Genomic DNA, 19,713 nt, shown 5'->3' with positions numbered 1-19,713 from the left:
TAAAAGCAAGTACTTCTGTACTTTTACTTAAGTAAAAATCTGTCTTTACAACTTTTACTTGTAATGGAGTAATATTTGACCAGCAGTATCTGTACTTTCACTCAAGTAATAGAGTTGAGTACTTTGTCTGCCTCTGCCTTCTTGTAATCAAAATTAGGAATTGACAAGAATACTGAAATCATTAATATTCAAACGATGCCCAACCTTACCCATACCCCACATTATTTTTTACTGACACCTTTATATTCACACGGTTTTAGATCCTTCCTTTTCTTTTAAACCCTCACTTTCCCTTCTTTGTTTTTGCCCTTCTTAAAAACAACCACATAATCTGAATGTGAATGTACTTTTCAAAATTGGTTATAAAACAGTTGCTCCTGGCAACAGGGATAGGTAGTATGTTTGCTTAACATAGCATCAAACATGACAATTTATGAGACTAATATCATGTTTTGCTCCAAAATCACTATATATCATCAGTCGTGTTTGAAACAGTTAGCTTCTGTGGTTCCATGTTGCTTCTTATCACAGTGAGACAGAAAATATTCTTTATAAAATTCTATACTATGATACAAGCTATGTCAATTAGCGTTGCATTGCAATTGTGTGTTTATTGTCTTCCACATTTCATCAGTCAAAGCATCTCTATCTGCATGCTATTCAGCTGTAGTGATATCTGATGCATTAGTCCATATAAGGGATTTCCTGGGTCTCACTTGTGAAACAGACATTACAGTACATTGGTGTTAGGATTAGGGTTAATCCTGCTCCATAATGCTCATATTGTCGCATTTTGGGTAAAGATAATACTAAAGTACTTTGCAACGCAGTAACTTGAGTAGTTTTCCAACAAACTACTTTTTTACTCTTACTTGTCATATTATTTTTCAGTACTTTTTCTTTTACTCAAGTAAATTATTCCTTAAGTACCAATACTTTTACTTTTACAATTTCTTAGTACTCTTTCCACCACTATACAAATAAAGAAAAGAAAAATCCTTCGCATGTAATAACCTAAAACACTCTCTAACTTTTAATGGCTGCTCTGTTAATTCTTTGTCATAAGTTAGGAACCTAGGTGTGCTATTTTATAGCAATCTTTCCTTTTGAAAACCATGTTTCTAGCATTTGTAAAACCATTGTTCTGCGTGCTTAATAAACAAAATGCAGCAGCTAGAGTTCTTAATAGAACCAGGAAGTACGACCATATTAGCCCGGTTCTGTCAACTCTGCACTGGCTCCCATATTGAAAACCAAATACATTTTAAAATCTTGCTAATTACTTTTAAAGCCCTTAATGTTTTAGCTCCTTAATACTTGAGCGAGCTCATATCACATTATTGTCCTTCATGCCCGCTGCGATCTCAAAACTCTAGCCATTTGATAATACCTAGAATATCAAAGTCAACTGCGGGCGGCAGATCCTTTTCCTATTTAGAGCCCAAACTCTGGAACAATCTACCTAGCATTGTTCGGGAGGCAGACACACTCTGTCAGTTTAAATCTATATTAAAGGACCATCTCTTTAACCTGGCATACACATAATACATTATCGCATTTCTATAATTCAAATCTGTTTAAGGATTGTTAGGATGCATTAATTAGGTCAACCGGAATGGGGAACAAAACATTTTTTTGTCACCAATGGAGTTTTGGTTCCTTGCCACTGTCGCCTTTGGCTTGCTTAATTGGTGGACACAATTTCTGGCAATATTGTTAACTTGGTTGTACAGACACTATTTGAAGAGAACTGAACTGAGCTGGATGATGACATCACAGAATCAATGATGAACCGACTTTAACTGAAAACTGACTGTTTTCTATGTGTGCATTATCAGCACACATTTTTTCTGTTTAACACCGTAAAGCTGCTTTGACACAATCTGTATTGTATAAAACATTCCTTTTCTCCCTGTTTCATGGGAGGTGTTTATGGCCAAATAGTAAGACACAATTAAATTTCTCACATCTTAAGTATCAGTAAAATGGTCACTGTGCATTCATTTGGGCCCTATCAAACACCCGGTGCAATGTGGCAATATTTATTTATTTTTTGTTATTTAAAGAGCGAGTTAATAATATGCGTGTAAAGGCGGGTGCACAGTGCGCATACACTCTGCTTATTACACACACAAGGATGCACAGAGCTGGATGATGACATCACAGAATCAATGATGAACCGACTTTAACTGAAAACTGACTGTTTTCTATGTGTGCATTATCAGCACACATTTTTTCTGTTTAACACCGTAAAGCTGCTTTGACACAATCTGTATTGTATAAAACATTCCTTTTCTCCCTGTTTCATGGGAGGTGTTTATGGCCAAATAGTAAGACACAATTAAATTTCTCACATCTTAAGTATCAGTAAAATGGTCACTGTGCATTCATTTGGGCCCTATCAAACACCCGGTGCAATGTGGCAATATTTATTTATTTTTTGTTATTTAAAGAGCGAGTTAATAATATGCGTGTAAAGGCGGGTGCACAATGCGCATACACTCTGCTTATTACACACACAAGGATGCACAGAAGCACACAAACATTTTTAAAAATTAAAAATTAAAGGATTAAAATGTTAAAGATTAATATTGTGTTCATAAATATAAAAATGCCTACATGTCATAATAGATAGTTATTGCATGTATTAGATTTTTTATATAAATTTAACATTTGTTTAGAGAGCATTTTCTATACATACAGTAAATAAATAAGTCAAGCTGCAATACCAAACAGGACCACACAGACGCCAACAGACCACTATACAAGTCGCCTTAACCTGACTGTATATAGATATATACCGATCCATTCAGAATTATTAAACACAGCAAAACACAAATTTAAAAAGTAAATAAAAACAATATGAATTTGTTGAATATGGTGATCTGTAGGCAGCTCGACATCACCAGTGAACAGTTCCTCTGTCAGAGTGAGTGTTCATGCCCATATGTAAACACCATTGACCATCGCAAACTCCTATAATAACATGCTTCTTCAGCGAGTTTCCATTATAAAACACTTGCCAAACATGAGACCATACTGAAATGTGCTCGTGCAAAAAGCTATCAGGGTTGCGCGCAGACACGGTCACGGATATATGACTCCTGTATGTCACTGCAATCGTCTTTACCTCAATTACAATCGTCACCCATCTAAACTTCAGTGGTTTGTTTCATTCAGCCCATACAGACTAGTCATGACTTCATATTTCTTATTTATAGAGTTTGTTCCCACCAATCGCAGCACGGGTTAAGGTTATGTATGATGGCGAAAGCACGTTAGTGCTCGCCCTCCCGGAACTCATAGAGATTGGGCTCGTTTGAGATGAGCAAAATCTGCACTGAACCGATCAGCGGTGATCACCGCAAGATGCATGCTGGTTAGAAATGTGTCCGAGGGCAGCCCACCTGTTGCAAAAATTCAGTGACTTCTCTTATAAAACAACATTTTTTTTTTCAGTTCAAAAATAGTTCAATCCACAAGCATTGCTTAGTGTAAAACATGTTGGAGATTAGCAGATAGGCTGTCGATTCATTAAATAAGCTGTTTCCTCTAAAAAGCTGTTTATTCAGCGTAGTTAAGCCTCTCCTCCATTAACATCCATTCAAAAAAATAAAAACGGCCTCGAGTCTCCTTTCCCACAACATCAAACAAACCGATGCAAAGACTAGATCCATGGCAACTATTTTTATTATTTTTTTTTAATCTTTCCATCTTATTATTTTTAATGTAAGAGCTGGCGTGAATTTGATTGTGCGAGGCAGCAATCTCCATTTATTAGCCTATTTAGCTGTCCCAAAACAGGTCATTGGTCTGCTGGTTGTTGTAAACCGTTATTTGTTCACAAAATATTAAAAATTTATTAACATACTAATAAACACTAATTTGTAGCACAGTTCACACACCAGAGGTAAAGCGCTATATATATATATATATATATATAGATAGATAGATAGATAGATAGATAGATAGATAGATAGATAGATAGATAAGATTGAATCAAATTAGGCTAATATTGGGTTAGGGGTTGGTGAGGACAATAATTATTTGTATACAATTAAACATCTAAATAACTTAAAAATAATAATACAAATACAGAATTTAATAGCAAGTGCTATAGAACAGTATAAACTGCTAATGCATACATACAATAAACAAAATACAATAAAAAATGTTTAGGTTCCTAGAAATGCGGTCCTGAAACTGCAGCCTCCGGTATTGCAGATATATATATATATATATATATATATATATATATAGATAGATAGATAGATAGATAGATAGATAGATAGATAGATAAGATTGAATCAAATTAGGCTAATATTGGGTTAGGGGTTGGTGAGGACAATAATTATTTGTATACAATTAAACATCTAAATAACTTAAAAATAATAATACAAATACAGAATTTAATAGCAAGTGCTATAGAACAGTATAAACTGCTAATGCATACATACAATAAACAAAATACAATAAAAAATGTTTAGGTTCCTAGAAATGCGGTCCTGAAACTGCAGCCTCCGGTATTGCAGGAATACCCTACTCCAGATTTTGCTCATCTCCAGGGGCGTAGCAGTCATTTTAAAAGTGGGGGTGGGGGCAGCTGTCAGGTGATGTGAACCTCAACAGCCAAACAAAGTATGTACATTCATGTTCATATAATAAATTCTATATAGAATACCAATTGCCGTGTTTTAGAGCACCCTAATGGCAATTCTGGGAGCATGCCATGATAGCTTACAGAAAGCAAGACAGCTTACAGAGACCTGTTTTTTTTGTGATATCAGACTCAAAAACACTAACTCTAACCCTAATTTAAAAATAACTGCAGGACTTGGGACTTTGAGACCACTGTGGACATCTATATTTTATTTTTATGAAATAAATATATGTTATGCACAATATTTCAGTTACACTACACTTAAACAATAGCTTTTATCCTACTTCTTAACAGTTGAAACTCAAAAAAGTGTCTTTAAAAACGATTGGAACTGTCAGGGTTATGGACTGTCTGTGTGTGTTTTTCTCCCCACGTGGCCACTGTGACCCAGGTTCCACATGTGATTAGTCATTTGATTCACCTGTGTTCGTTGATTATCCCTCATTACCCCATGCATTTAAGTTCTGTGCAGTCTGTCTTTGTCTGGGATTGTTCGTCAATCCCCTGTGCTATGTGTTCCTTTGAATGAATAAAGACTTTCTTAACGAATTCCTCTACGTCTCCTATATATATATACATTTCTGTATATGTATATATATATATATATATATATATATATATATATAGATGTATATTTTTAGTGGTGGCCACTGTGACCCAGGTTCCACATGTGATTAGTCATTTGATTCACCTGTGTTCGTTGATTATCCCTCATTACCCCATGCATTTAAGTTCTGTGCAGTCTGTCTTTGTCTGGGATTGTTCGTCAATCCCCTGTGCTATGTGTTCCTTTGAATGAATAAAGACTTTCTTAACGAATTCCTCTACGTCTCCTATATATATACATTTCTGTATATATATATATATATATATATATATATATATATATATATATATAGATGTATATTTTTAGTGATCAGATACCTGTACCTCAGCTGAATCCTGCCGACTTTCACTTGAGTCTCTTCAAACTTTTCCTCTGAGAGCGCTGTACCAACATCAGATGTTCAACTACACTGATGTTATATGGTAAAACAAGCTCCTTTACTACTGATGATGTTCTTTTTTTCTTGAATCCATGGAAAGAAGCAGCAAACCCTTAAATATCAGGTATGGTTTACTTGTTGAACAGAATCTGTTTTCAGGAATTACTTAACCCTCTGAGGTCGATTAACGCGGATACGCGTTTTGAGGCATCTTCTCCTGATCACACCGAAAATAACTTAAATTACACTTTCAGTTTTGATCTTACAGATAAGAGCAATACATCAATCGAATCTGTAAAGGGTCTACTTTTATTTGTATACACACATAATAACAACAGAACTGTGTCTTTGACCTTCATTATGTATGTTTTGATTATACTGTGTTGTAAATAAAATGCAAATAATATTTTTTTTTAAATTGCCAGAATTTTTTTTTCAATCTCCTCACATTCTCTCTTACCTGCCTCAAAGTAACAGCCCCTTGTCTCTTAGGTGTGAATCACTAAATATTCATGGCCATTGTCACTCCCTCGCATAAAGCTCCTATCACAAAACATGTCTTACAAAATGTATGTTTTCTGTGAATGAGTATGCAGAATGATTTTCACATCATTTATTCAGTATGGGTTTTATGGCCTTATCTCATTTTCATGCAGTCCTTGGTCCAAGTGTTGGGTGTTCGCATCAGTTACAGGCTAGCAGTGCGCCCACGAGTAATGTTTATTGCTTTAAATGCTTCTTGCCTGGTTTCATCACTCATATTTGCTCGAACTGCAGTCAGAAAGTGAAGCCACGTTTGCCTCCAATGGACCCTCTGAACACGCCAGGTGATGATGTTAGTATAGGACCTGAAGCAGGAAGGATGGATGGCTCTGACCAGGCTTTTGGTATGGAAGAGTAATCTCTGGTTTTAACCAGAGGGGAAACTTCAGGGGAGGGAGGACATTCAGACGGGGCAATCCTCCCTCCAGAAGGTAAAATAAATTATTCCCTTTGAGCTAAATTTACCTGTTTCCCTTACACTCAAATCAAGGACATGTTGAAGAAAGGAATAATTGAATCTACCTCTAGTCCCTTGGGCTGCTACAGTCGTAATTGTCCCAAAACAATTGGGGGAGCTGAGGTTCTGTGTTGACTATTGTGCACTAAATAAGCTCAGAGTCAAAGACTCCTATCCTCTCCCTAGGATTGATGAATCTCTCAACTTTCTGGCTAGAGGTACTTTCATTTCAACTATTGACCTGGCCAGAGGTTACTGGCAGGTGGCGGTGGCAGAGAACTCAAAAGAGAAGACTGCTTTCATTTCCCTCTGTGGGTTGTTTCAGTTTTGGGTCTTACGTCTTGGGTCTTACCCAAGATGGCGGCGCGTTCACACGCTGTGGCTTCTCTCTCTCCCGACAGAAAGGTGTTTTCCTGTTTTTTGTCTTGTGAGTCGCAGTGTTTTTGTACGTATTCGTCGCGTCTATCTGTCTCTAAGCACGCATACAGTCGTGTTTCTGCTCGATGTCGGCAGAACCACATTTTTAGAGTTAAACTCTGCGCATGCCGAAGAGCTGCGGGAAATGAATAAATCAGCCTATGTAACATATGTAATACTTTAATAATTGACTTAATAAATACAGTTCTTTATTTATAAAAAAATTAACATTTTCTGTGAAATTCAGTAATTAAGTTAATTCTGTAAAAGTAGTTATACCATTATAATCTTGCCTGCTGGAAAAAAAAAGAAACAATAGAACCCCTCCCAAAACACTATAACAAATGTAATGGATTTCAGGGTTATAATGGGAATTGTATTGGTTTTAATGTAAACTATAATGGTGTCTATTTGATGGATTCTATTGGTGGGATGTAATCTGGCAGATGGCAACCAATAGAACAACAGTAATTCCTATTGGAATAATGCTCAAAACAAAAAGGAATTTTGTAATGGTTTAATGGAAACCATAATAATTTCTGTGATGGTTTCTATTGTTTTTTTCAGCAGGGTAATGATACCCATACTGTGCTGCACATTATTGTCAATATTGAACTGAAGCTTGACTTTGCAAATTTTAAATCGCAAATCAAATCACAATCGCAATATCTGTCAAAAAAATCGCAATTTGATATTTTTCCCCAAATCGCACAGCCCTAGTCTGAACTTAACTTTGTGAAATTATGCTACATAAAACATTGAGCGAGATAAAAATATCAGATGGGCTGAATGAGAGCGCAAATTCATTCTCTGACAACAGGTGGTGCTTATGGAACCGCAGATACAGTGTTTCCTTGGTTAACGTTACCGCTGCAAACAAAGCAGCGCAGTGCTTGACCCTATTGATGAATGTTGCATTAATATGCATTATACAGAGTCAAAATTAAAAGAAAATATTATCTAAAGACAGTCAGTTCCCATCAGAGATACATTCATAGAAAACTCCTACCCACAACTGTATCGCGATACGTTTAATATCTCGAATCTGGCAGATGGCAACCAATAGAACAACAGTAATTCCTATTGGAATAATGCTCAAAACAAAAAGGAATTTTGTAATGGTTTAATGGAAACCATAATAATTTCTGTGATGGTTTCTATTGTTTTTTTCAGCAGGGTAATGATACCCATACTGTGCTGCACATTATTGTCAATATTGAACTGAAGCTTGACTTTGCAAATTTTAAATCGCAAATCAAATCACAATCGCAATATCTGTCAAAAAAATCGCAATTTTATATTTTTCCCCAAATCGCACAGCCCTAGTCTGAACTTAACTTTGTGAAATTATGCTACATAAAACATTGAGCGAGATAAAAATATCAGATGGGCTGAATGAGAGCGCAAATTCATTCTCTGACAACAGGTGGCGCTTATGGAACAGCAGATACAGTGTTTCCTTGGTTATCGTTACCGCTGCAAACAAAGCAGCGCAGTGCTTGACCCTATTGATGAATGTTGCATTAATATGCATTATACAGAGTCAAAATTAAAAGAAAATATTATCTAAAGACAGTCAGTTCCCATCAGAGATACATTCATAGAAAACTTCTACCCACAACTGTATCGCGATACGTTTAATATCTCATTTGTTCCTGTGTGGTTATTCATTAACGATGGAATAGTATTCTAAAGTGTAACCTTTTAAACTATAATATTTCCATAAGAGCTCTTTTTGAAAGTATGAAAAAAGGTGAAAAAGTACATCAATTAAGTTTTATATAAAAAGTAATAAATGCGGTAAGTGTTTACTGCTTTACATTTGCACCCCTCTGTTGAATTAATAACTGTAGTGGCCAATAATGTAATAATTGCAGGATAAATATATAGTTCAGTCATGAAACTCTAGATGGTGCAGGCTGACGGGTTGTTAATGTAACTGATGATTGATATTCAGAGAGTTAAATGACTTGGTACAAGCTGATTGGTTGATGCTGCATATGCAGCCAATGAGCTTACTGCCTTGCATTTATATGGCCGGCTAGCATTCACTTGAGAAATAAAGAGAATACACTATCAGGAATATTGTTTCTTGACACACTTAAGAACACTTTTAATATGTGCACTTTGTAAAAATGTCAAACATATTAAATATATAGTTCAGTCATGAAACTCTAGATGGTGCAGGCTGACGGGTTGTTAATGTAACTGATGATTGATATTCAGAGAGTTAAATGACTTGGTACAAGCTGATTGGTTGATGCTGCATATGCAGCCAATGAGCTTACTGCCTTGCATTTTATATGGCCGGCTAGCATTCACTTGAGATTCCTGCAGAGTTTCTCTGAAACCCTCCACCTTTCCCAGCTCCAACCTGTATAGATCTGCTATGGGTTATTTTATATGCTATTTGTGCAGCAACAGTATGTCTTAAATACTCACGGCACCATATCGCCATATGCATTGGCAGTAGCAAGTTCCTGTACTTGTTTGCAGCAGCAGCAATAATCTACAACTACAGCAATAACCAACAGCAGCAGCAATTCAGCAGCAGCATAGCAGATCTATTCCGCCAAGACCAAATACATTAACATTGTCATATCCATCAAGATGCTAAAATCTTCAGAGAGTTGTCATGATTGAACTACATTTATTGTCTTCTCTGGTGTAAGTTTAAATTATTACACTCAAAAGTAGCTCTTCAGAGCGGCTCTTTCTGTTTGCATAACTCACCTTCGACGTTCAGTATCTTACCACTCGAGAAGATGTAAATATAAAAGTTATTGCTGATGGCAAATCAGAGATACACAGCACAATAGCCATGGACTCTCATATGTGTGGCACAATTTAATTAACTATTCCTGTCATTGCTGTTGTTTAGCCATAGCCTGAGTGACACTTTAATTATGGTGCTGATATCCTTTCTTTACCCAGCAGGAAATTGAATATAAGAGCTGATTAAAATTTTTTCTTATACCCAAACTACACAGCCCACACTCATATTTAATTGTGCACCAATCATAGTGGTTTTTAATTTTTGGAAGATGGTTTGATCAAAAGTAAAAAAGAGTGACAAGTTATGATTCATATTTTCAATGCATGAAGAAATTCAAAGGTTCATATTAAAGGGATAGTTAATCCAAAACTACTACTAATAAATAATAATAATAATAATAAATAATTCATTTGTAAGTCGCTTTGGATAAAAGTGTCTGCTAAATTACTAAATGTAAAGGTAAATAATTTATTTTGCATGACAACTGAGATGTTTATATATCTTCTTTTTTGTTCCACATAAGAAAGAAGGTCATTCAGGTTTGGAACGACATGAGGGTGAGTAAACAATTACAAAATGTTCATCAACTATCCCTTTAAATGTCAATAGTTTTTTTGACTTGTGTTTACAGTATACTGGAAATCCAGCAGGTCATGGAATGCAATTGGTTTGAATGATCAAAACTGTGATGTCCTAAAATAAGAGTTAGTTTTAAGGGTTTAAAAGGCAAATTACTTGTTCCAACAAGAAATGTGTTGCTCTCTCAGGATTAACTTGTACTCATGTCTTAGGTGTGCTTGTCATTTAGTGAATGTTTTTCGTCAAAAGGGACTTACAGAGTCTTAAGGATATCCCATGCTCTAACGTAAGTTTAAAGGGATCATTCACCCAGAAATGAAAAAGTAGCTATTTCAAATATTTCAGCTGCTTTTGACCATACAATGAAAGTCAGTGGGGCCCAAAACATCACTGACTTTCATTGTATGGACAAATAAGCCTGACACATTCTTCAAAATATCTTCTTTTGTGTTCCACAGAAGAAAGAAAGTCATACAGCTTTGAAATGACATGAGGGTGGGAAAATGATGACAAAATGTTCATTTATTGTTATTATTTTAACACTAGGTCAGCACCTATTTTAACTTTAAATACCATCATTAAATATGCAAAAACCTGTCAACATAAAATATCGGTCTACATAAATTGAATAGTTCATTAATATGAAACTACCACTTTGCTGTAGAGTTTATGAAGATAACATGCCAGTGAGAGTGGAATGGCGTACTAAACAAGCATATTTTCCAACTATGGCCCCCTGGCAGGCAAAATCACCATCATCTTGTAATTTAATGGATCAATGTGATGCTTTCAAAATCTCCAGCGGCACATTAAAGCTATAGTGGCATCTATGCAAATTGCCACTTAAAACAGGTCCACACGAAGTGTTACTCACAATCTCCATGGTTTCTCATTTTGAATTTATATTGTTTATTTATAGATTAGATTCATTGTCAGCCTAGAGGAAAATTGGATTCGCTTTGAGGAAAACCAACATTGTTCAGGTGGAGAGGATTGCTACACTGATCCATTATCAAAAGATGTTTGATTCAGAATTCATAAAAAGCATAAACCATTTTTAAAATGATTGAATGAATGATTAACAGTCCTTAATTTAAAACGGTGACTAAGTGCTTGATTACGTGCAGAGGTCTGTCAAATCTGTCCTCATAAAGTCTGTTGAATTAATAAGAACAGCATTACTTCTAAAACTGATTAAAATTAATTACCATTTCCAAAACAGGGTTTCCTAATTGGATTCAAGAAACGTATTTTTAGTAGTCCTGATATTGTCTTTGAAATGTTATTGCTACCATATAGAGAAATGTGTTTAAGGGCATGAATTGTCTCGTTGTTAGAATTCATGCTTAAATGCTTAGTTATAGTATTCATATATTTGATGTGAAGTCATTAATCATTAAGATGCTCCTGCCAGAAGAGGTTTGTTGTTAAATTGAACGTAAAAATAAGAAGTGCATAATTAGAATTAAATTCAGCATGAAATGAAAAGTCACCCTATTTTATAAATTGTTATTGACATGTTATTGATTGTATTGTGACTATTCATCCATCCATGTTTCATTTGTTAATTTTTTTAATTGCCTTTTTATGACATCAGTTGTCTATGGGCTCAATGAGGAAGAGTCTGACTTTTCCTGGAAACTGATATTTGATCAAATGAGCAAATATCCATAAAGTGTGTCAAATGAGTAAATGTTATGATACATATATCAAAATGCTGCAACAGCTGTTTAAAAACACTGCAGACATAAGAAGGATGCAAAACAATGCCATCAGATAGAGCAGTCATGATGGCACTGATATTAATACACTGCAAATACTCAGGAAAAAACACAGATTAAGCAGTTGGATTGAATACATGCCTATGGTTCTCCTATGGTACTCCTAAGAACTGTTCACTGAAAGGTTCTTTGGGAACCAACAATGGTTATTTTTGCTACACCCTTTTGGAACATTTATTTTTAAGAGTATATTCAGCCAGATTAATGATCCCCAAACATAAATATTCACAGTAACTATAGTTATAATGATCAAATGCACTTTTTTGATCACTTGAAGCTTGCGAAGGCTACTGTATTATTCGAGAATCGAAAATTATCACATTAATTGATTCTCTCGTCACTTCATGCGTGAAGCTTCCTGCTGACGTCAGATTGCAAACGGCGTGGTGTCATGAGGGGATGCTGCTTAAAGTTGTGAGTGACGGTCGTTTCTGAACAGAGCAGGTGTGGAGTTTATCCTCGTGCTGTGAGATACAAGATACTTTATCAAAGACGCCGCAACACGACTGACTAGTGATCTTTTTATCTTTTTGCTCCCTGTGAGAAGCTGTCCAACATATTCAGCACTACAGTGGACACTACCAAAGAAAACTACTGTAAACAGGTAAACTAATGGAGAAAAACTTTGAGCAGAATTTAAAGTAGCATAATAAAATGATTAACTAATAATTGTATACACTGGATAGGTTGTTTGGTCTATTGATGGGTTCTTTCATAAGCAAATGCGCTTACTGTACTAAACAATTTGTGAGCGTGTGTATTATAGGCTACACAATTTTTGTAATAAATGAGTATAACCCTATTCGCACGGGATTAGTATTACCTGGTGACCTCCAGTCATTTGTAATAATTGCGGAGGTTGTCTGTGATATTAATCCCGTGCGAATCGGCCATGTCTGTAATTTGTAAAGTAAAAATCCCCCCGCAAATAACCTACCATGTTTCGCCGAACACCGAGGTCCTGTGATAATACTAATCCTGTGCGATAGGGCTTTAGATATAGTTTACCAATCATTTTCAATTTGCAAGACTCTGCCAGAGATTGATTTATATTTTCCTTATGTAAGTAAAGGTTAAATGCTTAATTGTGTGCAGCCCGCCATGGCGTTATCTGTGAACTGGTGGACTCTGGTTTTGAGCGCCTATCTCGTCCTGATGGTTCGCGCTGAATGCGGCAGGGACTGCGCGCTCTGCGTTTACCGGCTGTTCCGTCAACAGACAGAGATCGACACACTGGTGAGTTTCATTTAATCTCCATATATATATTCAGGCAAAAGTCAACTAATAACGCTAGATATACTAACTAAAAGTTTACACTGTGTATTTTTCATAGAAGTCAGGTCGGGGCAAGATTTAAGTAAAAAAATTCATACAATTTATTCATTATAATATTTGTTTATATTTTTGAATGTTGCATTTTACATTTGTTTGCTGTTTCGTAATTATTTTACAAAATGGCAGGTTCTATTGTGACAACTTACCCCTTAGTGAGACAAAATGTTTGGCTATTCGTGAGCCGTGTTCTGTATTTTTTTTTGCCTGGAGAAAATGGCAGAAATGTTCAATAGTTTTTTGTAGTCAAGCCTTAACAAAAATTGACTTTCAAACCTGAAGCTATCCTGAGAAGAATTGTGTGACAACTAGACCCGTTGCCCTCCATATATCAGTCTTAGTGATTTTTATTTGCAATAGAAATATTGCAATTAAGTGAAAATGTATTATAGTTTACATTTATATTAAATTCAGTCAGCTGAACTTTACAGTGTTATTTAACCCACATAAATTTAAATCATTTTTAATTTCATAATTACTTCTACTGTTTTTGTAATATGGTTAAAGTGTACTACAAAATGTGTACAAGCATTTCAGGTAAACTAAAATACAATTTAATTTCTATTTAAACTTGGATGTCATGTATTTAAATATATTTGTAATTACACATTTGTCATGATGAAGTTTAGTACATTTAAAATATATTAATTTTAATGTAATATTGAATAACACGCTAGTTAAAAATTAAGTACTTTACATGTGTTTTAATATATTAGTAAACACATCAAAATAAGTGTACTACTTTAACAACAAACAGATTATTAAAACATGATTTAAAAATATATTTTAAAGTAAAACCTTTCTGTTATTATTTTTATTAAGTCTACTTAAGTGCGTTAAGAAACAGTCATGAAAGTGTATTATCTTTAAGTACACTTAAGTGGTCTTTAGCATTAAGTTATTAGCAATAAGGTATTAGTCAAAATTATTTTATTTGTGATGATTTACAAATAATACATCAATACAAAATGTACTGTAGCATTAAGTAAACTACTTTTGGTAAAATGGGACTTTAAACATGAACAAAAGATGAACATGATAAACTCTATAGTTTGGTTTTAAATTTTAAATTTTTATGTGAATGCAGTATACAGGCACAAGTGATATAATTTTCACTAAAAGTTGTTTGTGCTGTAGTACAACACAAGTTCTTCAAATCTTATGTTGCCAAGTGACAAACTGACATTTTCCACTGTTAACATTGCAAAGCTGCTTTGACACAACCAGTATTGTATAAAGCGCTATACAAATAAAGGTGACTTGACCTGACTTGATTTGTTCAAATTGGCAGTTGTAATTAGCACTCTTTACAGTTTTTCTCAGTCGCTTTGGTGCATTTCTCGAATCATCCTTAATATTTGCAAAGAAGTATGTGCATTTCTCAAAACAATTCGTACAAACAGCACCACACAATGGATTACCTGCAAAAGCCTGTAACTTACTCAAAATCTTTTGTTCATCTCTCAAAAGTAAGTATTTATGTCAATGAACAATGCCATCAGAATGAAAAGTCCTTGTGTCATTGTTCACAAATAAGATAGTTAAAATGCTTAGTCACGTTGTCAATATTACAGTGCACTCTGTTAGTATTACCTGATGTAAACTATGGCAACAGTTTGGATAACAGTTACTGTATTGAAATGCAGAAGGCTGCACTTCTTATGTATGCCATTTCAAAAGTAAAAATTTACACATTACTGTATGTGGGATATTGATTGAAAGAGAGTGGACAGGAATTCACAGTTACACTTTACTAGTGGTCTGACAAAAAAAAAAACATTACGTCATTGTGATATAGAAAAGAAATATGGGCACAAAGGTGAAAAAAAAAATTAGAAAGGCAAACACAAGAAACACCCCTTAGGAAGAACTTTGCTTTTGCCTGCAGCACTGTATGAGGCACTGTCTACACCTCTTGACGTGCCAGTCTGTCGGCCCACAGATTTTCATCTATATCAAAACGAATATCTTCCCTTGCAATGCAACGTGGAATTGGAGTCAGGTGAACCATCTCACAACTCCATTTATGTGGATGAGGCTGGCTTAAGTTCAACCTGACCAAAAGCAGAAGGCGTGGTTGAAATGGCATCGGCCAGAGAGCTACTGTTGATTTACCAGGCCAACGGGGAGGAAATATCCATTGTCAGAATTTGCAACTCTTGTGTTGTTCTCTCTCTCTATGTATGCTTTCCAAAGAAAAATTCATGAGATGCACCTTTGAGCAATTTCAGAGAACTGTTTTTTTTCCATTAGCTGATCCTTATTCTCTTTATTAGTAAAAGTCAAGATTCACCTGCACAATCCATGGCAAATATACAACAAGTCTAATAGAAATGTGTAGAAAATATGCTTGACAGTTTATGACAACTAGATCAACCATTTTGCATTAAATGACTTATACGATTAACTAATGCCTAGATGTTTCGGGGGGTAAGACTGTTGCACAGAGAACTATATAATAAATTTTGAGCAACATGACATTAGCAACTGATAATGTAGGAAACTGTAGACAAATGTACATAATCAATTGCATGAATGTACCAAAATAATCGCAACTTGTTCAAAAGAATGAAAAACTGCTTTTATGATGTGCACAATTGATTAGATGATGTTGAGGTTGAACAGGTAGTTTTGGGAATTTCATTTCTGATCTGAGAAATGCACCAAAGTGACTGAGAAAAACTATAATATGCAGCTGGATTGAACGCCAGCAGAATGAACGTGTGCCCTCTGGTGGACCAATTGTTTCTTTGCATTGATTGGTCATTCATGTCTCCCATAGACCTGCTCATTACAGTGTGAAGGGACAGTGGACTTCAGACAACTAGAAATCTGCAAAAACATCCTCAGTGAAAAGGATCGCCTTGAAATGGACAACCTCAAACAAGAGGAAGAGAGTGCAGACCATCTTCTCGCCAAAAAATATGGTGGATTCATGAAGCGTTATGGGGGCTTCATGATTAAGAAAGCAGCAGAGATCGGCACAGGAGCCCCAGCTGAGAGTGATGGCACAGAGGCCATGAGTAAGAAATATGGAGGCTTTATGAAGAAGGACAAGGCAGAAGGTGGAGCCGAAGACCAACAGGTGGAGATGCTGAGAGAGATCCTCAGGGTCGGTCTCACCTCAGAGTCAGATGAGCAGCATGATGGGGACATGGTCAAGCGCTATGGGGGATTTATGAGGAGTATACAGGGGAACAGTGGTCTAGGGGAGGCAGGGAGAGACCTGCACAAGAGATACGGGGGGTTTATGCGCAGAGTGGGCAGGCCTGACTGGTTGGACAACCAGAAAAGCAATGGGTTTCTGAAACGCACTTGGGAGGATGGAGGTGAGACTGCCCTGCCCAGCATGCAGAAGAGATATGGCGGATTCATGGATTAGAATTTAAACATGGACACCCATCCTAAACAATCTACTTTGTCTAGAGCTTGCACTGTATTGTACTTGCGCTGTAATTTCATGTGAAGCCATTTTTAATTTTAATTTATTTTTGTCTGCTGAATATTCCTCCATAATGTACAGTGTACATTTGTGTTCTGAGTGACTAGGGTTTGTGTTTAAAAAAAATTTAAAGAAAATATTTTCCCATTGTCTGTGTTTACAGTGGAATCACCCATCAGATGGAACATTTGGTAAAGACAAAGACAGAGGACAATAATCTAACCATTTTCTGGATCACATCACCATGAATGAAAAATACTTTTAACATTGTTCACATTGTTTCACATCGCATTGTTCTCTGAGAATCTCATCACATTAGCTAGTGTGCTTCGCTCACTGAACATTGTAGATGAGGTTAAGTCTGCTGTCTGCACTTGATATGTTAATGATTAATGCATTTCTTTTAACAACTTTTCAACAGCTTTTGTTCTTGTTTAAATCAAAGCAACATTTCTGAGCTATTGGCTGTACAGAATACAGAATACAATAAATTAATCTTACTGCAGAAGTAAAATGGCTCATTGACATATTTGTTTCTCACAAATCAAGTCATTCCTCTAGTGGAAGGTATTCTACGTTGTTAGGGTGTCATTGCCCTCTTAGCTTTTAATACAAGACCCAACCTTTTTTTTTCAGGCCTTTCAGGTAAAGCATAACCGGAGTAAAGAACAAAATGTACTAGCATGCAAGCATGATAGATAGATGAATTCTGAGCACTTGCGGTACACTGATGAAATCCATCCATCTCAATCACTCCAGAATATTTAGATTTTTTTTTCACCAAAAAATCTAATTCAGATTCATTAATAATTTGACGACTTCTAAGTAAATACCAGCAAGACCCGATGACAATTTTTTGAACATTCATTATTTATTTATTTTTTTGCTTCAAGATTTCCACCTCCGCAGGTTCCATACACTTCTCGAAGATAATTTACTGTGTTCTTAAATAATAGATCTATATTTATTTTTAATATAACAAAGTATCAAGCTATCTTGTCATTCATACTATCACTCATTATAGTGTAAATTATAGTCTGTATTGTACTGGTTATTGTAAGATCATTTTTCCTAACAACAGAAACTGACTGCATTGAAGTCGAAAAATCAACACAAAACACATGTACAGTAAATATGTCTAGTTTACACTACTTGTTCGGCATTGATGGGAACGCCCACAAACGGGCGCCGCTAAGGGGGGGAAAGTTAGGACGATTCTAAGGGCCCACGCACTTTTGGGGCCCCCATAGATCTGTTTTATTAGTAGTAACCGTAGTAGTCGTAATGTAAACGAAATTATAAATGTATATACCAAAGAGTTACAAATAAAACAAAATTACGGCTTATTTATGCATTTCCAGCAAAATTATCTCCCCCCATTCACTGTATGGTTTCGTCCATCCTACGTAGCCTAGAGTCCAAGTACACCCGGCTGCAGCCTGCAGATCGAGGCGGGGCTGCACCTGGGACGGGGCTGCACGACACCCACAACGCTTCTCATTGGTTAGTGGCAAAGTAATGACGTCGACGCCGCAGTAAACAGGAAATGCGGTTGAAACAATACATGGTAGTAATATATAATTATATAAAACAAAACTGTGAACCCGTTAATTACTTATACCTGGTAAAAATATATCGTATTAAACAATGAAATGTTTTCCAAAAATTAACAAATTTACAATGTATTATGTACATTTCCAAGCAAGAATCCAGTTAGTTACTGCTTTTGACTTGTCACATTGCAGTCGCAATGTCAACGAATATAGTTTATTTACAACTTAAGTTTTAAGTTATTTCTATTCATGTGTATTGGTCATTTACAACTTATAAGTTATTTATGGTCGTTTTTTATTTTAATTTCAGTATATGCTTTACCGTTACATGTATTAATTATTAACATTTAAATAAAAGTTGAATATTCTCAGCAAGAGTGTCAAGTCTTAGATGTTATTAAAATGAATGGTAATACTTTACAATAAGGTTCATTAAACATTAATGTATTAACTAACATGAACTAACCATGAGCAATACATTTGTTACTGTATTTACAAATCTTCGTTAACGTTAGTAAATGAAAATACAGCTGTTTATTGTATGTTCATGTTAGTTCACAGAGCATTAACTAATGTTAACAAGATTAATAATGTATTAGTAAATGTTGAGATTAACATTTACAAAGATTAATAAATGCTGTATAAGTGCAGTTCATTATTAGTTCATGTTAACTAATGAACCATATTGTTACCAAATTAATAAATTATGGATTTACTTGATAATGAAAAGCTTATGGTAAAAATACCAGCATTGTTTGTATATGGATAACATGCAAAGACAATTATTTCCTTGTTATTTATTTAGGTATGAAACACATCTTTTTATACATACAAACCTCTGGATAAACATTAACATCCTTTACACACTTTCTTCCTTTAATACTTAATCTCCTTTAATCATTAAACCTTCCTTCTTTATACACGTTAAGGGACATTCTAAAACGCCTAATGTGAAAAACGCTTAATGTGGCTTAAAGTACGTAAACAACGACCAGGGAAACCCACATTTTTGTCAAACCTTACTTGTAATAAACACTAACTACTGTCAAAAGAACGAGCCCTTACTCCACAGATAAAGTGAATAATATCACGTTAAGGGTTCTTCCCCATTGGAGTTCATTATAAGGAAACAGCTTAACGTGGACCCCAGCCAACATTTGTGTGTGGGGCCCATGTGGGTTTGACAT

At 35.3% G+C, this 19,713-nt stretch overlaps 1 protein-coding gene across 1 annotated transcript; it reads left to right on the top strand.

The window, feature by feature from the left end:
* The first annotated feature begins 12,627 nt into the window (after positions 1–12,627).
* penka (proenkephalin a) lies at positions 12,628–17,463 on the top strand. Its single transcript, XM_016259887.1, has 3 exons — positions 12,628–12,803; positions 13,295–13,435; positions 16,314–17,463. Exons 2-3 carry the CDS (start codon positions 13,301–13,303, stop codon positions 16,911–16,913), a joined length of 735 nt encoding a protein of 244 aa, XP_016115373.1. The 5' UTR covers positions 12,628–12,803; positions 13,295–13,300; the 3' UTR covers positions 16,914–17,463.
* The last annotated feature ends 2,250 nt before the right edge of the window (positions 17,464–19,713 follow it).

This window comes from Sinocyclocheilus grahami, unplaced genomic scaffold (genome assembly GCF_001515645.1).
Source record: "Sinocyclocheilus grahami isolate Dianchi unplaced genomic scaffold, SAMN03320097.WGS_v1.1 scaffold1948.1, whole genome shotgun sequence".
NCBI classification, from domain to species: domain Eukaryota; kingdom Metazoa; phylum Chordata; class Actinopteri; order Cypriniformes; family Cyprinidae; genus Sinocyclocheilus; species Sinocyclocheilus grahami.
This window is presented reverse-complemented; position numbering and strand designations above follow the sequence as displayed.